Source organism: Lacerta agilis, chromosome 1 (genome assembly GCF_009819535.1).
Source record: "Lacerta agilis isolate rLacAgi1 chromosome 1, rLacAgi1.pri, whole genome shotgun sequence".
Taxonomy (NCBI): Eukaryota; Metazoa; Chordata; class Lepidosauria; order Squamata; family Lacertidae; genus Lacerta; species Lacerta agilis.
In genome coordinates, this window is record NC_046312.1 from 85,866,696 (window position 1) to 85,886,171 (window position 19,476).

General features: G+C 41.7%; 1 protein-coding gene across 2 annotated transcripts in view; it reads right to left on the reverse strand.

Annotated features, from left to right (window-relative positions):
- Positions 1–19,476, reverse strand: part of XRCC5 (X-ray repair cross complementing 5) — a 38,611-nt gene that overhangs the window by 10,125 nt on the left and 9,010 nt on the right. The window contains exons 7-16 of one of the 2 annotated variants that reach the window (XM_033161544.1): positions 18,565–18,679; positions 17,316–17,454; positions 16,381–16,493; positions 14,815–14,877; positions 13,472–13,609; positions 12,355–12,445; positions 11,195–11,328; positions 8,888–9,084; positions 6,951–7,044; positions 5,711–5,780 (exon numbers count right to left, since the gene is read on the reverse strand). In XM_033161544.1, coding sequence (XP_033017435.1) covers positions 5,711–5,780; positions 6,951–7,044; positions 8,888–9,084; positions 11,195–11,328; positions 12,355–12,445; positions 13,472–13,609; positions 14,815–14,877; positions 16,381–16,493; positions 17,316–17,454; positions 18,565–18,679 — 1,154 coding nt within the window. The remainder of the gene's footprint in view (positions 1–5,710; positions 5,781–6,950; positions 7,045–8,887; positions 9,085–11,194; positions 11,329–12,354; positions 12,446–13,471; positions 13,610–14,814; positions 14,878–16,380; positions 16,494–17,315; positions 17,455–18,564; positions 18,680–19,476) is intronic. The other variant, XR_004427425.1, reaches the window with a different exon arrangement.

The following is a 19,476-nucleotide window of genomic DNA, read 5'->3' on the forward strand; positions in this document are numbered from 1 at the left end:
CTCACCAGGCTTCACCTCCCCCACTAAAAAAAACCCCAACCCGCTCACCTGTCAATCAGCTAATGTTACTTGTGATGTGAGCAGATGAGATTTAAGCAGCAGAACTTAACACCCCCACCCCACACATATTTTGCTTCTGGAGACGTTTTAGCACGTTATATTTCTATCTGTAAGGAATATAACAAGTCTAAGTCAGCCTAAGCAATCTACAACTCAAAGCAGTAGCTCCCCAATATGTTTTAAACTGAGTCATGGTTTTAATAACAACTTCCATTAATGGGATAATAAGATACATAATCACTGAAGGAATCATTACAACTTATTAATCTCCGAGGACACGAGGTAACTCAAAGCCTTGCTGCATCCTGGAATGTAAATGAAACTGAAAACAGGCTTTCAAGGCCCATTAGCTGACAAGAATGATCATAATATTAGAAAGAATGTGTGTTAATAAAATGTGTCCTTGTATGGATATATGGGCATACATAATTGGACCCCAATGTAGGGAAACCTATCCATAAGCAGAAGCAGGTTTCTGCCAGCACGGTCTGAGAGGCAGCAGGATCTACAAAGAGCCCCCTAGCTGAGCTGAAGAGATCAGTGTTTCTTTCAAGTCTGAAAGAGCTCCCCGCACCATTAGCTTTGTGTTCCTATTGAGAAGAAGTCTGTGGGGAGGGTTGGGGACAGAAATCTGTGGGCAAAGGATAATTCACAAGTTATTCCCAAAATTGGAGCTTAAAAAACAAAAAGGGGTTTTGGCATGGGCAAGCCTGTCCACCAATACTAATGCTGCAGAGATGCTGAGAAGCCACTAAGTAGCTCTATATTTCCTTGGGACACAGTTTTTAAGTTGCCTTCAGATGGTTAACCATAGCTCACCTAAGTGTAAACTGGATCCTCATTCAGGAACCATTATCATTTTTTTACAAGCCTCAGAACTTTAAAAGAACCCAGATGGATCAGTCCTATTCTCACAGTGGCCAGGCAGATGTCTCCCCAGTAACTGGAATCAGAGGCAATATATAGCCATCACAACCAGTAGCCACTGATCATGATTAGCCATGATCACTGGCAGTCTTATTCTCTGTGAATTTGTCTCATCTGCTATTAAAGCCATCTGAGTGAGTGGCATGTTGGATTATATGAAAAAATGGGTGGTACCGTGTTTCTCCTAAAATAAGACACCGTCTTATATTTTTTTTCGCTCAACAAAACACAGTATGGCTTATTTTCAGGGGATGTCTTATTTTAACCGTGTCGCATCGGTACGCTGCAAAGCCACGCCTCTCCAGGCTGTTTTAATGGGAGGTACCACGTCACTATGGCTTATTTTCGGGGTATGGCTTATTTTTGGGGAACGGCTTATATTTCGCAAATGCATAGAAATCCTGCTATGGCTTATTTTATGGCCATGTCTTATTTTAGGAGAAACAGGGTATTTGCCTCACTGTTCATCACTTTACACTTGCTTATACTGAACTGCATTTACCATTTTAACTCCCCTTCACCGAGAGATCCTTTCGCAGCGTCTCACAACCCAGTTTTGTTATTATTATCTTGTAGTAGTAGTATCGAGGCACAGAGCTGGCACTAACTACAGTAGTAGTAATGAAAGCCTGGCTCCAACAAGAAGCTGGAATAAATGTACAAATCAATGGAATCTTTACAATTTCAGCTCCACAAGTGAATTCACTCCCCCTGCCCTCCCCTCTCATGGCTAATGAGTATCTCATAAAATATTCTAATTTCTTACAAATTGCAACAATAAAAATTAAACCCTGCTGTTCCCCGCACCTCTTAGTTCTGCAGCGCTGCTTCTTCATTGATGTGTTAAATTAAAACCCCAGGCACCAAGAAAGTGTAATAGAAGTCTTCATTGTGAGAAAGGAGCTTCAAATAAGTTTATCCTAGCACGTTGACCTTTTCCCTCCATTAAAATAACAACCTGGTTTCTCTCCTGTGACACTAGCAGATATCTGAACACAGACCTGAGCCCATTTCTGCTTAGTGATAGCACTTTTTCGGTAATAGCTCCCTGGGGACTAAAAATCTGCTTGAATCGTTCCATGAAGCAGTAGAATTCAGTACTAGAGATAAACAAGAAATGTAAGGCAGAGCGACTAGAACATCTGAATCTAACACAACATACACACATACAAATCCCCATGATCTCATATGACCCAAGAAAACGGCTGTAAATCTGTGGCAAACCATCTGCTCTGTATGCGAAGAGCTGCAGGTTCAATTCTCAAGATCTCCAGGTTGGTTATGCCTGAAAACCTGGAGAGCCACTGCCAGCCAATGTGGACAATAAAAAGTTAGGTGGTCAGACCATAGTCAGACAAATACTCCCAACTTGTTATAGGGCAATTGCTAATGTCCCCACACTTGCCAATTCCAACAAAGCGAAAGAGAGGAACCGGATGGGATTTCCTCCCCTGAAAACGTTACCTTGTTTCAGCCCTGTCCAACCGCAAGCAAATGTGGGCAGAAACCTGAGCCCCCTGCTCCATCTGCTTTCAAGTATTACAATAACCCACATAGCTGCATGCAATGGCGTTGCCCAGGAGTTTGAGTGAGACTGAAGGGCTATAGCTTAGTAGCATGCAAAGGGGCCCAGGTTCAGTCACTGGCAACTCCAGGTAAGACTGGGAGAGACCCTTGTCTGAAACCCTGGAGAGCCACTGCCAGTCAGTGTAGAGAATACCAAGCTAAATGGGCCAATATTCTGATCTGGTATAAGGCAGCTTCCTACGTTCCTATGACTGTAGGAAAGGAGGAATAAAATAAGAAACTGAGTCATTAGTGCCATCGGCCCAGTCCTGTGGAATGCTCTGCCCATACAGATTCAGCAGGTGCCTTCTGTTTTAACCTTTCAATGCCTGCTGAAGACTTTTCTACGCTGGCAAGCATACACAGGCAATTAAAAAAAACTTCATTCCATAGTAGTTAGTTGATGTTCTTTGATTTTAATTTTCTATGTGGCTTTTTTTGACCCATATGCTTTTTGTTAAGCACTTTATCTTTTATGATACAGCAGTAGGTAAATATTTTTATTAACAAATAAATAATTACGTAATCTAGCTAGAAACCCTACCCTCTTTCTTCATTCTCTCCATCTCACACACACACACACACACACAGAGAGAGAGAGAGAGAGAGAGAGAGAGAGAGTCCAAGGCCAAAGGCGTAAAGGAAATAAAGAGTATTTCAGGTAATAGTTTATCAAAGTATGCTAATGCATCAAATGAATATCAAAAATTTGGGGTCTATATATGCTTTGGGCTTCCTGGGACTTTGCTGAAACAACAGAAGTGGTCAATGCTGGTATTTTTTTATTTTTATTTTTAAAAAGCTGACACCAACTCTGCAACCAGCACACAAACTCTGGTTGTTGAGAGTCCGCAGGGTCACTGCTACCTTTGTCAAAAGGGTCCTCTGTTCAAGGAAATGGAACTTGTTGGCCAACAGGATCTCCGACCTCAAATGCATGTACTGCCAAATTCTCCAAATCAGATTTGTCATCACTGTCAAATCGCTCACCCATAGGAAGAAAAAAGAAACTGATGCAGAACAGTCTTGACGGGACTCCAGCTTAAGAAAACGACTTGGGAGAGAAGGACATCCTCTGGCCTGAATAACTATTAAGTGGGAGATTTGATGTTTCAAGACAGAGCCTGCCAATTCACTCTCACCCAGAATAACCGGATACACCTTTATACCTGTATAGAAGAGGAAACTATTAAAGGCACAAGAGATCTGTCCCCCTTTGCACCTGGCCACCCTAGTATCACACGATTTGGTAAAATGCACCAAATTGTGACCTGTTACTACTTAATAGCAGCAGCACCAACTCATAATTACAAGGTCTGATGTATTAATTTGTCTACCTCAGCGCTATTTCCCTCAAGAATTTTCCCCCTCCCTCATCAGAAAGCTGAGATTCTGTGCATGAGCAGACTCATCTCCTTTACTGCACATAACCTTTATTATAATTATGTACAGGACTGTATGTGCACACTTTAAAAGAAACTGAGTACGGGTTTTCTGGGCGGCGTCTACCTCTCTTCTGCATTTTCATGCTTTGAATAGGCAAAGGACGAAGTAGGCCTACAGGGTCTCTCAGTTGTCCTGAACCATGGGGTGTCAGGTGTGGGACAGGTACACCCATGGGGCTACAATGAAAATGAAGAATCACTGCATAGTAGCAGAAAAAGGCACTATAACTCAAGATGCACCAAATTACACCCAGAAAGGAAGAATCAGGAGCACATTCTAAGTGATGGCAGATGATTGACAGGTGGGTGGCCGCACCCACCTCTCTAAAGCTGCCTGTGGCAGGGGGAGTTTTGGATCTCGCCATCTCCATCTCTGACGTAAATAAAATGAAGTTAGAATAAACAGTTTCACCAAAACTAAAAAATAAAATAAAATTGGGAAGTTAAAATAATGTATTTTTATTACATCCAAAGCTATTCCTCGGGTTTTCTACTTTTAAATTAACACACTCATATGCTGAATGGGAACACTTAAGAATGTCACCAATCTCTTCTCCTTAATGAGTATGTAGACCATATCCCACACAATCTACCCTGTAATTATAAAGCATTCCACAAGCGGAAGGTAAATTGGCACTAAGTGTCCAAGCCATTCAAGCAAAGACGTTAGACACTTCAGAAACAGCTAGTGAGCAGACAGTTTTCCATCTACTGAGCTGATTTTAATAAATGCATGTTAAAGACACTCCAGTCTTACAGAACTAATGTTCCTAATGCACTATTTATTTTATTAGCTATGATTTTTAAAGTACATGTGGTCTAAGTCAACAACATTTTGTTAAGTTCACCATTTTCAGAGCAATCCCTCCTCTCCCTCTTCTATCTGGGGTGGGGGAGCTTTGGATTAGATGAAGATATCCCTCCATCCAGCCATGGGCATAGCCAGAATTTTTGTTAGGGAAGGACAGGCCTTTTTGGGGGGAGAGCAGAACCTCAGTTTGCTGTCTTTTTATTTATTTTTATTGACTGGGGGGCAGCTGCCCCTCCCTGCTCCCCCTTGGTTACGCCCATGCATCCAGCTCTCCCACTGTCTGCCAGAGAAGGTAGAGTGGTGGCTGGATCTTAAGCCATTCTCACTTCTGTCACATGACCACACCAGGGCCAATCACTGTGCCAGCCTGCAGATGGCACTATGACTGGGTCAAAATCATGTCTGATTGTGTGCCCCCCACACACACACAAACCTTCCACGGCAAGCAGCCAGGCTGAGGCACTGGCTCCATCAATCCCCACAAACAGGAGTTTGGATTGTGTCCTTAGAAAATTCAAAGTATTATTGCTGCCATTTGACATAATTAAGGCAGCAGCTGTACTGGTGAAGTACATGTGAGAAGGCAAATATTATAAATGGTGACAATTGTACACAAATAAACCTGAGCAATCATAGTCAAATTCCAGTAAGATAAACAATAAACGAAAATGCCACACCGATCCAGTCCTATTCCATATATACCAATATTCCTCCTACTGGACATAGAAAAATTTCGTAAGTATACAGGATACTCATTTATCACAGTTGATGCTTTCTTCATAAAAGTGCATAGTATTTGGCTGATTAAGAAAAAAATGAGTTGGTGGTTTTTGAGCTCAGAATCCCTGGACCCCAAATGGATTGTCAAAAGCAATTAGAAAACAAACACCTATCCACTTACCATCCTTGAAGTCAACATTTTTCTGCCTCACCAGCACTTTGAAGTTTTCTGCAGGATTAACACTTCCAACCTACAAAATAATCCAGCAAAGGTTACATCTCCAGCCTATGTTCTAGATCAATGGTCTCACTTAGTAAAGGGGAACACCCAATGTTCCTATAAGCTCACTTGATTTCATTGGTACGTATCCATTTAGGGATAGCATGTCCTCAACAATGCCTTAACAGGTATCAAGAACAAAAGCAGATTCGCAAGGAACACCCACCCACTGTGAATGAAGTTTGATTGCAATTAACTTTGTCATAAGAAAAGGAGAACAGCAGGGAGCTTGGGCAGTCCCTTTGCCTGCCATTCCACTCCTACAATATTTCTTTCTTCAAGTCTACAACTTAACATTTTCTGAATATATACAGTCGTACCTTGGATCCCGAACGCCTTGGTACTCGGACATTATGGCTCCCAAACACCACAAACCTGGAAGTGACTGTTCCAGTTTGCAAACGTTCTTTGGAACCCGAACATCCAACAGGGCTTCCGCAGCTTCCGATTGGCTGCAGGAGCTTCCTGCAGGCAATCAGAAGCCGTGCTTTGGTTTCTGAACATTTTGGAAGTCGAACAGACTTCCAGAATGGATTCCATTCGACTTTCAAGGTACAACTGGGGAGAGAGAGAGGGAGACACTGCGTTCAGAGGATACGATTTTAAGCACCCTTACTTGGCCATAAGATTCCATGGTCATACTGCTGCCAAACAAATGTGGTTATGATCAAGGCATATGAGAGGCCTAGTTAATATACACGGCTTTCAACCCATGCAATTTCTGTATCTCAGAAGTTCATGTTGGCGTCATCATGATTATCTAAGCAGCTGTTTCTGCAATCTGAAAATTCATAGTTCACAAGATGCACTGCTCCACCAGTAGACCATTGGTATGTGAAGGGGGCAAAACAGTGACATATAAAATGTGAACTGATCTTGAAACACAATTCACTTATCTAAATTGTGTCTCAGAACTATCGTTGCCAGTATGGCATTTTGGGGGAGTAAAGGGGACATTTCTCCATCATTTTACCAGAATGAAGGCAAGCACACTTCCCAACTTCCCTATCCACCACCACATTGGATAATTATGTGGGGAGAAATTGGCCTATGTGGACACTGGAAATAGCCCCATGTCAAGGAGTGACATGCTTAGCCTGACAGCCAATCTAACCTATTAGCATCTGCCAAAAGTACTTACCACGGTGACATTGCCTTCAGCAAGGTTTGCAATCCTAAAGTCACCTTCATCATCTTCTGTTTTTGCCTTTTTAGCATTGGGCCCATCTTCATTACTGGAAGCAGACAAGACAAGGCTATCAATCTGAAGAAACTATTTCAGGAATAAACTAACAGGGCAATTTGTATCTTAAAAACATATATACTGTGAAGATAGTTTCAAGAGCAACACTTCTAATTATGCAGCTGTATTTCGGGCTCCTAACAAATTACACCTGTTTCAGTCAAAAGGGAATCGGAAAATAAGGCATCAAATTTGACCCTAGAATAATGGGGTAGCCAACAGGAGGAGGCTATTGCTTTTCCTAGCTCCCTGTGGCAGAAAAGGTACTATCCCTATAGTTAGCCAATATGGCAACTTGGGTTTTTATCTATCTGCGATAACACTTTCATGATATTATGCATTCACATCAGATTTCTTTTTCATGATTAAACTGACATGAAAGTTAATGGAAATTTAATGTTTAAGAAGGAAATCTATTTACCCTTCCAATGTAATTTTCTAGTTCATGTCGTGAAATGGATAACTATTAAGTATCTGTGTACACTGAAGTACACTGAAGGTATGTCATCAAACCCATCTCCTTGATCAACACGCATAAAAGCTATATCAACTTGCGGCTGTCAGTACTTACATGACAAACCCCAATTAAAATATGCAAGACCTCTCTCACACACTGGATAGCCTTAGACTACAATCAAAATTGCTTTCAAAAACAAAATATCTGATTTTTAACAAGTAGTTTTAAACTCATCTAAATCAGACCCACATTTAGCGTACTGCATGAAGTATGAAGACTCCAACAGGAATTGAGACTGTGACCTGATTCACATGTTACTGCAGCAGCTTGGGGGCTGTTTATCTGTGGTCTGAACCAACTACTTTTTGGTTTAGGATATCAAGAAGGAAGAACCACGTGAGATGAACTGTAGAGTTACTTCTAATGCCAGTGTCTTTTCCCCTCTTCATGTGAAAAGAAACTACACTGTCTATCTGGCACATACAGATTCTTCATCCAGACACCTAATTTAGCAGGCTAGGCCAACAAGATTTGTTTTATTCTTTCCAATGTATTCTTGTTTAAATTTGTGGCATGCCCCACCCCCATGCCTTAGAATGGGAAACCCTTAAATAGCATCCTTATGAAAAAAACAGAGTAAAATTTGGTACAGTTAAAACAGTTCACCCTTGACAAACATCTAAGGACAGTTCAACCAACATTGCTGAAATATTGGCATTTTTATTTATTTTATGACATTTATATACGACCATTTTCTTCCAAGAAGCTCAAGGTGGTGTACATGGTTCTCTTCCCCATTTCATCCTCACAACAACCCTGTGAGGTAGGTTAGACTAACAGATGGTGACTGGCTCAGGGTAACCCAGTGAGCTTCATGGCTGAGTGGGGATTCGAACCCTGGTCTCCATGTCAAGCACTAACCATTACACCACACTGGCTCCTACACTCTCACACATTTGGCATCACTCTGGAGAAATAAAGTTCCACAATTGCGGAACGGATACAGAACACCCTCTTCTATGGGTCCTTGATAGCTAAAATTAAAAGCAGAAATAGTCTACTCAAGAGCACACCATGCTTTTGGTCTACCTCAGCTATCATAAAAACCACAGAGAATGTGGCATTCTCTAGAAAACCATTAAGACATGGGTGGGAACAGCCTCCCCCATGTGTGCAAAGAGGCATCTTTGTCCTTGAGGTTATGCAGGCACAAAAGACAGAAGCCAGGTCTACATCCAACCAAAATACCTGCATCTCTTTACACACAAAGGTAATGAAATCTGGCCAACACAACCTGAGATTGCAGGTGTAAGGATGTGGCTAGAGGAAACTGAATATTACAATTAGCTAACAAACAATTTGCACAAGGCCAACTTACTTATCTTTGAAGATATGCTGAGCTGTCCTCTGCTCTTTAATTTTATCTGCTTCTTTCAAGGGAAAAAGCGATTTTAATTTCTCAAGGGGAGCCTGGCATTTCTCAGTCACTTGTTGTGGTGTCCCCAACATGTCAGAGAGGTGTTTTTCAACAGGAGGCAAAGGTACATCAGGATGGAAAGCCTTGTGCTGTAGGCACTGATGGGAAAGCAAAAGAGGACAAGCAATCCTCTGTTTGTTTGTTTGTTTATTTCTCTCTCTCTCTCTCTCTCACACACACACACACATATACATGCATACATATAACACAGTATATGAGAGCTGGACCATAAAGAAGGCTGATCGCCGAAGAATTGATGCTTTTGAATTATGGTGCTGGGGGAGACTCTTGAGAGTCCCATGGACTGCAAGAAGATCAAACCTATCCATTCTGAAGGAAATCAGCTCTGAGTGCTCACTGGAAGGGCAGATCCTGAAGCTGAAGCTCCAATACTTTGGCCACCTCATGAGAAGACTCCCTGGAAAAGACCCTGATGTTGGGAAAGATGGAGGGCACAAGGAGAAGGGGACGACAGAGGATGAGATGGTTGGACAGTGTTCTCGAAGCTACTAACATGAGTTTGACCAAACTGCGGGAGGCAGTGGAAGACAGGAGTGCCTGGCGTGCTCTGGTCCATGGGGTCATGAAGAGTTGGACACAACTAAACGACTAAACAACAACAACAACAACAACAAACACAGTACATGGGGTTCACTTTGGTTTCTAATATGCTGTTCATGAATGTAACATGGGATTTGTTGTAGAGCAAAGTTCAAATATTCCATGGGATGAAATTTTATTGATTTAAACCCAGTTTGATAAATATTGAAATAATAATTAACAAGGCAATTTACAATAAAGATAAAAACAATTCAATAAAAACCTAATCCACCACAAATACTATAGTCAGGAACTGTTAGAACTGGCATCAGAGGCCAAATAGATTTTTTTTTTCAACAACCAATGGTAGCACAATTACAGTCTATATTTCAGAGGGACTATCATCCCACAAAATGGGTAGCACTGCAGAGAAGGCCCTGTTCCAAGTTGCCACAAGATGAACTTCTGCAGCCCCCAGCACAACTAACAGGACTTGTTCTCAAGATTTTAGTGAATAGGCAGGTCTAAGATGAGGGAGGCATTATTTCAGTGGCATTCATTGAAAGATGGCATTCTGGGATCATATGAGATTACAAGTAATAATCTGAGGTGAAAGTGTTCATATAACACGAGCATACATATTGCTCACTGATGTAAGGATAATGAAATTTGGCTTTTAATAGAATAGTTTATTACTGAATTTTATGGCTTTCTGTTGATTGTAAGCCACCTTGAAAGGACCCTGTCCTGAAGCAGATTTGTTGGATTTACATGAAACTGACTTAAAATCAGCAAGAAAAAGGCCAATTTACATCAGTTTTCCCACTGATAGTTCCTTATTTCCCTTATAATTTCCCCAATTTTAGATAAAAATATACTGATACAGTATTTTAAAACTAATTCATTTTTATTCAGGCAGCCTAAAAATATTCAAAATAAAAGCAAGCAAGCAAACACTGAAGCCCTCCTGTGTGCTACATGCTATTTTTGTTAAAAGCATACAGAGAGCCGTATGGCTGGCAGAACTTTAGGATTTGTAAATATTGCTCTGGTAGAATGAAACCTGAATTTCCTATTTTATCAATTTAAGCCACCCAGAGCTGGGTATTAAAGCTTCTTTAACTCAGGCCTGCCTGTCAAAATACCCAGCTTCTCTGTAGGAGTTTCTCAGATATAGTCCAACACTTTCAGCAGTGAAACACTGAATTATTTTATGCTGCCCACACATTTTCCTGTGAGACTCCAGTAAATAAATGATGAGGGGCCATGTATAGGTTATTCTGCTCTGAACTAGGTGGAGGAAGCATTTGTGGGGAAAATGCTACATAATTTAAGCAGGCTGCTACATCAGTTGCTTCGCAATAGCACAAAACCACTTGAATACAGCGCACTGTGCCCAGTCTACATAATCTGTAAACACCCCAAAGACCCTAGTGGAACTGACTGAAAGCATCTTGCTCTATTTCTTACAAGGCAGGTAAGGATACAGAAATGTCCGCTGTGAAACCAACGGCAAGAGGCGAGATAGCTGTTCTCACATGCACAAGCCTACCTTCATCACATTACATTTGCGACAAAGTTGTTTTTGCTACGGCTTAAAACAGAGAAGGAAAATATGGGGGGGATAGGGAATGTTTTAAGGTAACAGTGATATGGTCATCCTCTTACCTGGTACAATCTTTGAAATAGAGGGTTCGGGAATTTGCTGGTTTTAAATATATCCTGGCTGGTCCCTTCACTCTCATCTTCATAAACCAAACTCATGGAATCAATCAGAGAGTCAACGGCACACAACTGATCCTCTGTGTCATCAGATATAGACAAAGGAATATTCAAAACATCCAGGTGATAAAGATACTGTAGCCATGTTCACTTTCCCCACTACCCCCTGCCCTCACAGTCTCAAATGAGAAAATTGCTCATATCACTAGGCTGCGAGCAGTTGCGATCAGAAGAAGAAGAAGAAGAAGAGTTTGGATTTGATATCCCGCTTTTCACTACCCGAAGGAGTCTCAAAGCGGCTAACATTCTCCTTTCCCTTCCTCCCCCACAACAAACACTCTGTGAGGTGAGTGGGGCTGAGAGACTTCAGAGAAGTGTGACTAGCCCAAGGTCACCCAGCAGCTGCATGTGGAGGAGTGCAGACACGAACCCGGTTCCCCAGATTACGAGTCTGCTGCTCTTAACCACTACACCAAACTGGATCAGGAGCACAGCTGAGGTAGGAACTTTCCTCCACAACTTCCCTACTGGTAACCCCAACATCTGTATTCTCACTTGCCTTTCAAGTGCCCACATGAAATATATCTGCCGATGCAGTCCCTTTCATTTTCTCCCACTGACTTCTAAGGGAAAATAAGCACCTCACAGATTGGAGACAAGGGAGCTCCCAGTGTGATGTTAAGCGATTGACAATTGGGTGTGGTTTGCCCAAAATGGCCTGGCAGGCCAAATCCAGAGGCCATTTGAGCCTAATTGGGCAGTACCAGGTACTTCAATGGGTGGAATGGCTAATATCTCAGAAGATGAAATCAGGATTCAATATGACCATAACAGATTGGAGAACTGTGCCAAAACTTAACAAAATGAATTTCAACAGGGACAAAAGTAAAGATCTACACGGAGGAAGGAATACACAGGTGCACAAGTATAGGATGGGGAAAACTTAGCCTGACAGCATGAAATGTCCTGCAAATTGCAATGAGTCTTTACGCTGCAACAGCACACACATGCACCTGGGAATAAGGAGCACTAAACTCAAAGAGGCTTATTTCTAAGTAGGCATATGCAGGATTGCTCTGTTAATGATGCCAAAGTTCAAAGCTCACCTGTTGGTGTAAACTTTTTATTATTTTTTAAGGAGGAAAACATGTATTGCCTCAGATCTTCCATATACGGTAGCTGTACATAGGCCAAACACTGTAACGAGAGAGGGGGAATGTCAAAGGGGGGGGGGAGAAACATTTTCATTTCAGTTGAGTTATTGTAGTATCTAACACATAGCGCAAAACATATTCTAGACTAGCACACATTCAACAGAAATGTTTATGAAATTATTAAAATAAAATTCAACAAAGCTGCCCTGAGCATTTCTTGGAGAATGGCTTGATGTGTCCATATCTTTTTCTACCTGCTAATTAAAATATAGTGGTACCTCTGGATGCCAACGGGATCCGTTCCGGAGCCTCATTCACATCATGAGCAGTCCTTATCCTGAAGCGCCGCGTCTGCGCATGTGCACGACGTGATTTGGCGCTTCTGCACATGACATCATTTGACATGTCTGCGCATGCGCGAACCCGGAAGTCACCTGTTCCGGTACTTCCGGGTTTGGCGCATTCGTAACCCATGACAAACACAACTCGGTTTCTTATAGTGGTCTGTCAAGCTTGTTTCTTTTAAGATTCCAAACCACAGCCATCACCAAGAAGTTCTGCACTTCCCATTTACAGAGCTTCACTGGGCATCCTTTATCCACAGACCTCCACCGGCTCACACCACCTCAAACAATGCCCTTTCTTCTTGTGCTTATTTATGCCAGTCAAAAGAACATGAAAGCTAACGTCCGCCCTCACTTTAGTCACTGCTTAACCAAAGCAATGCTTATTAAGCACTGCATTCCATATGCGCATTCACTAAAAAGTAACATGCTGGAAATGGCATAGCCGTCTGCAGACTTTAAAAAAAAATGTATGCAATGCAGAATTTTCTTTTATCAAAAAAATACCCAGCAGCTACATAGATTTTAAAAAAACACCCTGCACCAGTTTATAGGTGCAAGCACCAAACTACTGCACTATAGTGATGTCTAGAAAGTTCCTATAAAATACTGTATTCTTAATGTTATATTCTAAAAGGTTCTTGCAGGGATTTATGCTACCCACCCCTGCTAAGAAGACAGGACTGAATAACTTAATAACTATATAACCATGGTGGGGGAAATACCTCGTATTCATTCTTAATTAACGGAAAGGCTACTCCAACTTGCGGGTGCGATCTTCTGTCATAGACATAACGTACTATGGCCACCATATCCAACTCATCCAAAGCATGAATGAGGGCAGAAAGAGCCACAGCTGCAGCCTGTCAAAAGAGAGATGCAATTATATGCAAGTATGATGAAAGCCTGGGAACCGCAGCAGTCATGAAAAATCAAAGAGGTAGCTTTTGAGCCAGCAGTCTGACTGAAACGTCACCTTTTTTACCTCTTCAAAAGCAGTGACAGTGCACAACATCGAGACATACTGCAGTAGGGCACCCTCATATATACTGCACCACCGTGTCAAAATTAAATGTGTCTATATTTAAAGTTGCAGATTTAAAAACAAACCCTCATGTGATATTACTTCGCTTAAATTCCTATTTCTCTTTCCATTTTAAAATTTGATGAGGAAAACAGGGTCTACGTTCAAAAGGGGTACAATATAAGTAGGTCAGTAACCTTCCTGACACTACTGAAGGAGCTTGGAGAAAGTGGTTCTAGAAGAGCTGTACATTTTCTATTTCCAGGGCCTCAAAACTGCCCTGCAGGTGCCATAACATCCTAGTTCGGTCCTTGGACAAAAACTCTGTTACCCTTCAATTTTTTGTGGCAGAGAAGAGGAGGATGAGCTGAGACTCTGATTCCATTTCCTCAATGCTTCTACAATCTAGCTATGTTGCACAGTCATGCTAGAACTAGTGGAAGAAAAAAAATGGGGCCAAACAACTAGATTGCAACTGCACCATGATACCTACTGCTAAGAAATCAATGTAAGATCTCATCTGTATCAAGAAGATCAAAGCCCAAAAGAAATATCCAAGCCATGATTTCCAGTGCTAGTTCTTATGACATTCTAGCTCCATTCTCCTTGCAGATTTTTGTGTTTGTTTTCTTAAAACAGTAACGCTTAAGGAAAATAACTTGTCTGTTTTTGTAGTTTGATACACCTGCTTTCAACATGTTTCACATTGAAAATAAATAAATACAGTGGTGCCCCGCTAGACGAAAATAATTCGTCCCGCGAAAATTTTCGTCTAGCGGGGTTTTCGTCTTGCGGAGCGGCAATGGGAGCCGCGCTCCGCAAAACGGAAAAAAAAAAGACGAAATTTTTTCGTCTTGCGAGGCAGCCCCATAGACTTTTTCGTCTAGCGGGGCAGCCTCCCGCTAGACGAATGCTTTCGTCTAGCGAGTTTTTCGTCTAGCGAAGCATTCGTCTAGCGGGGTACCACTGTAAAGGCATTCAAGGACAGCCAGTCAGAGATTTAAAGATACAGCATACTCCAATCAACAGGTTGATAAAGCTCACCTCATCATCCTTTGCCGGGAAGACTTTCAGAACCTGATTTCCCATGTAGCGATGTCTCTGGACCTATGAATGAATGTTTCCAAAAGTTAGCTAGCTTTGACCTGGTCCAAATGCCATTTTGAACTCTTAAAAGTCACTGTCTAAAAGACATACAAATTCAATTTCACAGCCGCCAAATATAGCATTGCTGTTATATTCGAACAGACTTTTAAAAATAGTTGCTAAAGCTTCTGAACTAGGTATCACTTTGAGCTACCTTCAAGCACACTCATCACTCTGCTCCCCACCTCATACTCTCAGTTACACAAGTTTATCTGTCAGCCTTCTTTCTTCACCCCTGTTGCTCCCATCATGCCTTCCACTACAGATGAAACAAAATGCAATACATTGTGCCCAGTTTCCAAAATCTTCCAAGTTACTTCTCAGTGTTAGTGACTTCTACTTTGAGGGAAGAAGGCAGGCTTGTAAGATAAATTTTGTCTCATCTTGTTCTCCATTTTGAAGCACACCGAGGCCCTATCTGCACCACACTTTAAACACTAAAAGTCTTCCTTCAAAGAAATCTTTCCTAACAATGGTGCTGATAATTGTTAGGAAATCCCTATTCCTCTCACAGAGCTACAATTCCCAGAAAAGAGGGATGGATTGCTTAACCACTCCAGGAACTGTTACTCTGTGAGGAGAATAAGGGTCTCCTAACAACTTTCAGCACCTTTAACAAACGAGCCCCAAGGATCATAAATGTCTGACGTGGCATGGTACTGCTTTAAATGTATAGTACATATAAGGCCTTAGTGAATGGGATGTAGCTCCAAGTATGCATAAGACTACAGCCTTAATTCCACTGCCTATACAAAATTTGATACCTCCTGTTGTAGTCATTGTTATGTGATGTTCAAGTCACCAGTTCAGATTCTCCTCCGTGGCCAGATCAGGTATGGCCACAGCCTCTGAATACGTGCAAAATAGTGCTCAGGACTGTGTGTGCAATGCAAAAAGAAGCAGCCCAAATTTAATTCATTCACCCAAATTTTCCAACAAGATAAGTTGAATTCCACAACCTCGGTGAATTATGAAAATTAAACAGGCCATCAGGGTTTCTTATTTTGCACAATTCATTCTGCACCTTTTAAACACGTCCCTTTTCTATCTGTCATGGGAAGGAGCAAAAATCCACAGAGGTACTGAAGCTCCATCCCTTGACCACTGGTATTCTTATTCAGCAATTCCTCTGGATTCTGAAATTTCACAATGCAGTTTCAATCATCTTCACAGCACACACACAACCCAGATTGTGACAAAATAAAAAGAATGCTTCTCTCGCCCCCACCTACACTCGGGCATAAGAAATAAGGAAAGTGATCTCTCTCACATACACCAACATCTACTTAAAGTGAGCTGTGATGGCTGTGTTAGAAACCAGGAGCTGATGCTCATAGCAGCTGCACTGGCTGCAATAAATAGTCAGCTCATTTGCACAACCTCTTTTGCCTAGGATAAATTTTCAAGTTATGTGAAAAGCCCTACAGCAGTTGAACAATAAGCACAATAAGTTTACATCCATACCTGAGATGATCTGGTGAACCCCAAGACAGCAAAACATTTTCCATCTGTCTTGTATTTCATCTGTTCCTCGTCTACTTTAGAGAAAGGAACTATATCGCTCCCATAGCGGAATCCTGCAGAGTGAGAGAATCAGTTCCCATGTTATTAAAGGAGGGTGGCTCTCACATGGGAGCCTAAATGCAGAGCGAAAGAGGAGAGCCTTGCAGGAAAATATGAGTGTGTGGGGTGGAACTGGAGAGGACCCTCCAACCTCACAAACCCCCAGCAGCCAAGGGCCACATAAGGAAACTGCCTGGAACCCCTGAAAGTCAAACACAGGCACAGCTGGAAGGTAAGCCTGCTGCATGATTCTTCAGCCTATGGACAGAAGCAGAGATGGAGCTAGACATGCAAGGAAGGTTAGCTATGTGGTGTGTCTCCTCCTACCTCAAGTTTTTCCTTCAACCGTGCATTCAAAGTGTGCATGTGTGTGTGTCACTCCTGTTGTCACACATCCTCCATACTCAACATACACATCAACCAAGCATCTTTTAAACTGCAAGCAGCGCTGTCCTATTGCAGCTCAAGGGATGGTGGGGGGGTGGGGTGGGGGGCTAAGGAAGACGTCCTTCCTCTAAATATCTCCCTACGTGGTATCAGATAATTGTATGAAGCTTGTATCTCTTGATACCATAGAAATTCTTTTGTGTATTTAGCAAAACATGCATGCCCCAAATCCATTTTCAGTGCTCTCCTGTCTGGAATGGATATAAAATTTAATTCCTGTTACCAATGTTACTTTCACTTGTTCTACCTTCATCTCAATGCTTCTGCCGATAAACCAAACACAGAGCTTGCTCACTAAATGCAATTCACTAAATGGCACAAACTTTTTTTTTTTTTTGCAAGCAAATACTTCCCCAGGAAAATCTTGGTGCTCAAAGCAGAAGTCATACCTTGAATAACATCCTCCTTCTGAACTTCTGTTTCATCATCGTCATTCAAGCAGTAAACTGTTTCTTTCTGCACATCTTCTTTTCTTAGTGTCTTGGCATCTACAACCATCCAAGTTTTTTTCACTTTTTCCTCGGTGAACTTGACATCCAAATTTAAAAGGTAAGTTATTTCATGTTAACAGGCAGAACAATCCTAAGTATGGCAAGCCAACAGAACTTGTGCCATCTTGAATTAAGCTGGAGTAAATTACCCCTAGTCCAAACTCTGTTCAGGAGTAAGACTACTGACAGCTGAGTTGGCCTAAGCCTGGCAGAGCAAAACAAGCCTTTAAAATAAGAGTGAGACTGACACCACCCTTTTTGCCAGCTTGAGTTCCATTGGGTTGCCAGGTCTTATGACTGAGCTGAACAGAACAGAGCTAGGATTCAGCATACGCTACCAAACATCAGCAACCCCCATTTTTCAGCGTTTGTGCCAGCGTAAGATCCCCGGGCTAAGCTAGGATATATGACTTACATCAGCATAGCCCAGCTGTGCTGGGAATCCGCTGGCTAAGCTAGAGACCCACGGGATCCTAATTTGCTCATCCCAGCAATCTTGGGTTTGGATTGCTCCCTTGGGGATTAGATATCTACTGCAACAATTCAAAGGCCCCCTTTTCTTTCCCAGGCATAAGACAGCAGCCAACTTACACTGCACTAGTAAAAATATCCCTGTACACATGAAATTTATTTCACTGATCATCAATGATATGCCAATATTGATGATCCAATATTCCAACACTGGAAAAATGCCTGAAATTTCAGGTGCACATAATCATGGATTGACAGTCTACAATGCACTAATTTCTAGTGACTGCAGGAGGCAAACTGCAGATCTAAAAAGTTACAGTGGTCCTATATACAAGAACACTTTACCTGAAAATGTGAGAAGTTCCCCAAGAGAAATATGGAAGGAATTCATTGCTATGCAGTTTCTCCAACTGCCAGCACTTGCATTTTCCATGGGAATAGGAGTTTCAGAAACCAGACAGTGAGCTTTATGAAAAACGACCATATTCTAGCTCTCTATGCTGTCAGATTTAATAATTTAATAGGCAGCTATACTAATCAGTTACTGCGGTTGAATCTGAATTTACAACTAATTAATCCCTGCTGTGTTTCCTCCCTTCTACTGGCACCAGTGTTGGCATGTGTTCAATTATGCTAATATACTGCTAAAAATACAAAAGTGGTCGTTGTAACTTACTGCTTTGTAGGCCACAATCCTTATTGACAACTGAGAACCAATTGTGAGCTGGCAAGGCCAAGCCATAGGTCTCCGTTCAACCTTCTTAAACACTGAAAGGCGCTCCAGACTCTCTCTAAATGACAAAACACAGGGGAAAGTGACATGGTGAATCCCGTAAAACATTTTACTAACTGCCCACAGGAAAAGAATAGGTTAGTTTTAACAAAATTGTGATCTTCAAAATGTTTTGGTTCTAGGTAAGTTATCTGTGATTTTTCACATCTTCACATCATAGTAATGCATGTGTTCGATGTGCTAGCTCATACATGTTTATCACAGACAGATTTTCAATTTCACCTTACATCATCTCTATTTCACCTTACATCATTTTCAACAGAGACTATTCCCACATCCAGAAATGTGCATTAATCCAGTTACATGTGACATTAAGGTTGATGACACTGTGGTATTTATTTTCCAGGCATTTTAACAGTTCTGCTGAATTCTTGAATCACTTGAAGCTCACTTGTTGTACCAGTATAGTTAGGATGGAATGTGGCAACAGCACTAGTCCAATATCACAAAACATGTCATTGTGTTACTACCTCAGCAATGTTATATCAGCAACAGAGACGGGTATTTCATTGTTCACCAGTTGCTTTCATCCCAGCAATGAAACACACATATCTGAGAGCCGCAGCTGGATAAAAGCACATGGTTGGCACGATGCAGGAGCAAGGAGTGCAATGTGTGCTATTTTTCACCCAGGTAAAATCTGTTAGAATGCGTAGTAGAGCCCCCTCTGTTATGGCACCCACAGTATGGAGCTTGTTAATAAGAAAAACATGCCTGGCTGACTACCCCCTTAGAAGTACTGCACTACCAGAAGACGTTTTCCTTTAGACGTTTAGCCTTTGTCAGCACTTCACA